The 6016-nt window shown below is 31.7% G+C and overlaps 1 protein-coding gene across 1 annotated transcript; it reads left to right on the top strand.

The window, feature by feature from the left end:
• The first annotated feature begins 493 nt into the window (after positions 1-493).
• Positions 494-5794, top strand: LOC134727863 (E3 ubiquitin-protein ligase TRIM45-like). Its single transcript, XM_063592258.1, has 3 exons — positions 494-1745; positions 4983-5044; positions 5783-5794. The coding sequence occupies exons 1-3, from the start codon at positions 494-496 to the stop codon at positions 5792-5794; spliced, it is 1326 nt and encodes a 441-aa protein (XP_063448328.1).
• The last annotated feature ends 222 nt before the right edge of the window (positions 5795-6016 follow it).

Below are 6016 nucleotides of genomic sequence, written 5' to 3'. Positions count from 1 at the left end.
CCCAAATGCTCATATTTGTTTCCATTTAAAAGTTCTTTTTTTCTAGCTATTCTTCACCGTGTGCCCTGAAATTGAACTGTCTAGATAAATAATTTTAAAATTTTAAAATCAGCACACATACATGTTTTTTTATATTCTTGTTAACAAGAAACTGGATTTGTCGTAATATGTTCTGGTTTTGGTGGTACACACCAGAAATACCTACGCATGTGCTTTTTAGATTCAAATATTAATGCATTTTTCCTCTTTGTTGATTCAAACGTGTTGGAATAGAGCCAATTGTAAGACTAGAACTCTTTATATAATCGGTTCAATAGTATTCAAAAGCTGTATAACAAATATTATAAAACGGTTTTGTTTATGATCATTTACCGGATCATGCACTAAGTTCCCCGCGACATTTGTAACCAAAACAATGAAAAATAAATATATCAACGTCTGTTAAAAGTAGAATCAAGAATTAAATGTTGATTAAATGAAATAGCAAACTGCAATGGCTGAGATTTCAGTTTCTTCTCCAGGTAGCTATTCTTGTGGAATATGTCAATCGGAATTGTGCAATCCCAAAATATTAAAATGTTTCCATGTCTTCTGTCGTCGGTGCTTAGACCAGGTATCAGACAGTCGTCTTTTACAATGGTCAAATAGAATAACATGCCCGTTATGTGAAAGCGTAACTTATATAACATGGAAGGGATTTGATGAACTTGATGACTTTAAATATTTATATCAATCGAAAAATGAACAATCTAAAAGTCAATGTGAAATGTGCGATAAAAATAATATTGCTGCCTCTAAATGTGAAGATTGTCAGGAATTTATGTGCAAAGAGTGCCATGATTACCATAAAATGCATAAAAAATTCAAAAGCCACAGCGTAGTCTCCCTTGACACTCAGGATGTAGAAACCGTTTTAAAGGACGATGCATGTATGCAGGTCGCCACCATCGAAAAAATGTGTAAAGAGCATTATGTACCTCATCCGATACAGGAATTCTGCAAAGCATGTTCTAAGCCCGTTTGTGCTTTTTGCATGTCAGGTAGCCATAACGGACATGACACTGACAAATTCCAAACGATTGTTGTGAATGCACGAACTTCCTTAAAAGTAGCTTCCAAAGCTTTAGAATCAAAACTGCCATTTCTGGAATCCCTTTTAAACGAGGCCCATCTTGAGAAAGCGAAGTATAATAACCACATCAGAAACACACGTGCAGAAATTCAAGAAACATCTGAACGACTAAAACAGGAAATTTGTAGAAAAATAGATGGAATTACGAGGGAAAATATCTCTAAACTAGATAGTATGGAACAAGCGGACAATGCCGTTTTAGAATCGTACAGAAAGGACGTTGCTAGGTCCAAAATGGCAATCGAGGGGCTTTTGTATATGACTGAAAACCTGTTAAAATTTGGCGACAAAAATGACCTAATAGAAGCTTTTATGGAACTTCAAACACGCCTATCCCACTATGGTCATAACTATGGTGTTATCATGCCTGATATTTTCGAACCCTTGATGAAGCCTGGATCAATCAAATTAAACGAACTTTATGAAGCGGTAGGAAGCATCGAAAGGGATAAAAAGCCAATGACCAATTCGTTTATTGCATTTAAGCAACAGCCTTCATCACATCTAGTTGACAACGATAAGGCCTTTACAAAAGTTCATTCATTTAATCTTGGTTATTCTGTCGACTCAGTTGTCTGCACTTTCAGTACAGATGTTGTGTTAGTATTACAAGGTATAAATCTGTATTTTCTAACAGCGCATGGTTCGTTCAAACATTTTTGTATGTTGGAATGTGGAAAGGTGCAAGTGACTCCAGTGGGACATACGCGCGATAGAATATTTTTTAGCCTTTCCAATAAGATAAAATCTTCGGATCTTTTCATATTTTGTCAAAATACAAAAGAGGTTAAAAAATTAGACATTAAAGTTGCCTTTCATCACGCATGTAAAATAAACGATAACACTTTGCTACTACTAAATCGGTCAAATGTACTTTCTATGAAATAAACATTGAAGGCAGTGTCAATACCACCTTTTATATTGAGTTTATGGCAGAAAATGCTACCTGTTTTACACATATAAATTGCATGCGCGTTACAACAATTTCCAGAATTATTATCTCTACTGGCCGTTCACTGTACACATTTACATTTACTGGGAGGTTAGAGCAACTATTCCGAGACGAAAATTGTGCCTTTCGGCAGATATGTGAAGATCGCCGAGGCAATTTGTTTGTGGCTAACAGAGCTAAAGTATGTTTATTTACTCCATATGGACACTACATAGGAGAAGTTTTGAAATCAGACATATATTATTCATTGGAAGAGGAAATAATACAAGATTTGTCAATTGATGCATGTGGAAATCTATGGAAATTTGTTTCATATGACCACCGCTGCATTAGTGGTGTAGGCAATACCAGTAAAACACAAATTGATGTTTATTCATACACCTAATACTGGTACCATATTCATTGTGAACGGCATTACATAAATAGTAGATAATAGTTTAAAATCGTTAAATTACAGTCATCAATTTTACAAAAAAAATATGCTACAGTAGTATAACATTTTTTAAATACTTAATTCTTTAGAGGCATTTATTTAAGATTATAAACTTTATTGCACGTCAAATATTGAAATAAACTATACATAACAGCAAATGTATAAAAGTAAACTGCATAAACAAAATAGTCAAAATCAGTCAACTTACATGATTGCATTAAATTTGAATGTTGATACGACCTTTTTGCAAATGACACAGATACATTTTGTGCCAAGTTAGCATTTAAATCCATTGTTTTTTAAACTATCTCAATTTTTTACCAAACAAATTTTTGAATTAATATGGTTTAATAAAATTGTGCTCTTTCAAAAACAAACAACCCTTTCTATCCGTTTTAAAGCAATGAAGAGACAGTTAATTAAACAAAGGACGAATTATGCAAAATGTTGACTTATAAAGTTCCGGTTTAGAAATGATATCGAGCACACTTTTTTACAAGTTACAATGTATGGCATCAACAAGTTTTCAATTTTTTACTTATTCATTATTGATTCTTTTAAGTCATTTTTAGCCAAGTTATTGGAGTCTCAACCTTTTATAGTTGATTTGATGCTGTATGCTTTTTAACATATTTTACACTTTTTAATTTCATGTATGTACGAACTTGTGTACTTTTGTTTTAACATGTTAAGCTTTTAGAGTAATAGTAGTTTTATATAATGCGCTTTAAAAATGCCTTGGAATATTAATAATAATCAAACAATTCGTTGGTTTTGGAATTCAACAGCGCAAAATAAGCCCCAAAATGTATTGTGTACTTTTAATATATCTTTTTCTTCATTTTCCACATGTGTATAGAGACATGTAATACCAAATCGTCCTGGTTCTCTCTTTCATGTCCTGTAAACGGATAACATCACTTCTCTAATTCTATGGAAATTTATCCCTTTTTGAACCCATTGTATAAAAAAATTTAATCAACGTGTGGTTGCTGGTGATCTCAGAAGATCATTGGATGATTTTAAGGGTCATGACCTTTTTGGCTGACTGGATGAACCAAAATATGATAACAGGTGTTAATGAAATTGACAACTTCGTGCAATGTGAAAGGCACTCGAAGGGGATTATCGGTAAACAAAAAAATAAAATGTCTTTTTAAGCATTAGAGAAACAGATTCTTACATAGTTACTCGTGGATTATCGGATTTATCCAATCTCGATAGTTAAATTATAAATTTTAAAGTACTGGCCGAGGCGGCTCGAACTTTAAAATTGATAATTTAACTATCTCGATTGCATAAATCCGATAATCCACTGGTATCAATGTAAGAATCTATATTTATTTATAATAATTGCTTTATTATCTTATCACATTATTTCATGGCATTAATTATCTGATGTCTTATCAACCCAAGAGCCTAAGAATGGTATTTTTTTAGAAGTTTATGTGACAACTATACACATTGTACACAATCACCTGAATTACAGATTTACATTAGCATTCTTAGCGTTGTATTCTTAAGAAGTTCTCTCAACTAGATATTATTTACGTTAACTGCACCATACTTGATTGGACGTACTATTTTGTTTGAATTCCTGGGAAAAATTCCAGATCAAGAAAAGAAAAGGATTGGAAACATATTTTAACAGTTAACTGATAGTTCTATCTTTATAATACTTCTTGTTAACTTTTGTATATAGAAAATCTTGTTAAATTTTGTTATTGATTTGTGTCTTTTGTTGACAAAGATGATTTCTAGTCACAGAAATTGAGGGCTCGTCTCGAATAACGTTAATATCAGATTACTTTTTTCAGTATTATAATTGAATTAGAATTAATAAAAAAAAAAATAACATTCGATGCAAGAAGTTTTTTTAAACCGCAAGGGCTGAAAAGGTTCGATAACCTAAAATAGAAGAATTGGTGTTGCTTGCTAAGCATCAACAATGTGTAGCCTTTTCAATAGTCGTCTGGTGCGAACAGGACGGGACGATAACTCAATTTTAGAATTTAATATTTTTGGAGACGGTCAATTTGCGGAATTCCATGCTTGATCATCACGCCATTGGCGAGATAACTATTGCTGTATTCTTTGACACTAAGGTATATTTAACAAGGCATAATTATCAATGTATTATCGTGGTATCAATATATGTTAGAAATGTTAGATACCTGAATTATTTGTAATTTTGGCAAGGCCAGTTCATCACGTCCCCTGAAAACATGATTTTGTAAAATATAACTTATCGGCATCTCCGATTGCTACATACTTACGTTTTTTGTAAATCGATGTTTGTTTACATTATCAACAAATGTGAGTAACATTCTAAGTCGAGTTGTCGTTCGTACTGATATAGTTTGTTCCAAACCATTGTTTGTTTCTGGTACATTGTCACGGAATAGAAGTTCCTTCATAATATAAGTTCCAAATGGAAAAACTATTCTGGAATATTATTTCCACAGGAATAAATATTACAGTAGATATTCCTAACGGTATAAATAGTATAGAATATTTGTTCCATCAGGTACAGGTATTCTGGCATTGTTTATAATAAAGTTTCCACTGGAACTCTTGTTAGGTGGAACAAATATACGTTGACAACATGACACTATTCAGTACATATTTGTTAAATGAATAGATATTACTGTTTTGAATTCATTTTTTTTAAAAGGGACTTATTTGTGTTCTAAAATTCAATTTTTGCATCGTTGCTTATTATTTATAACCCTTGTTGAAAGACTTAATCATTTTTTATAAGTTGTTTGCAAATATACTGTTGATTAAATACTTAAACTATATATGGTTGTTGACAACATACACTTAAAATTTAAACAGTAATGTTGATCTTATTAGACTATTTAAATACACTGTAAAACATTATATTACTTACCTGTATGAATATTTGTGTGATGCAAGATGTATGAGAAATATTTTTGAGAAACACTTTTTAAAGAATAATATTCTGGTACAAGAAACCGAAGGTGTAATAACATTTAATTTCTAAATATTGTGCTGATTATATATATGATTTTACTTTAAAACATTGCCTTGTGATATTTGTGTGTAATATGTAATATATCTGTTGTATATATATGTTGAAGAATTGAATAAAGATAAAAAAAAAAGTTGACAACATACAATGATTTAGATGTTTGTGGCTGCGCTCTGCCGGCTGCGTTCTTATCAAAGTCATTCAATGCTATATGTCTTTACTTTTGGTCTACATAATAAAAATATACTGTTTTCATTTATTTTATTTTAGATAGCGCTATAACATTAGGCATCCATCGTACTTTTATTTATCAGTTGTCAAATTAGACCAATTTGTGATCTGTAACCTCTGCATAATGGATTCTTTTCTACCTCAGGCATATATCACCTTAGCTGGATTTGGCAAAACTTTTAGGGGTTTCTGTCCTCAATGATCTTCAACTTTGTACTTTATTTAGCCTTTTTAACTTTTTTTGAAAATGAAACGCGTTTGGCGTATATACAA

The sequence above is a fragment of the Mytilus trossulus genome, chromosome 8 (assembly GCF_036588685.1).
Source record: "Mytilus trossulus isolate FHL-02 chromosome 8, PNRI_Mtr1.1.1.hap1, whole genome shotgun sequence".
In the NCBI taxonomy this organism is placed as follows: Eukaryota; Metazoa; Mollusca; class Bivalvia; order Mytilida; family Mytilidae; genus Mytilus; species Mytilus trossulus.
The sequence above is the reverse complement of the archived record's forward strand: the minus strand, read 5'-3'. Positions and strand labels throughout refer to the sequence as shown.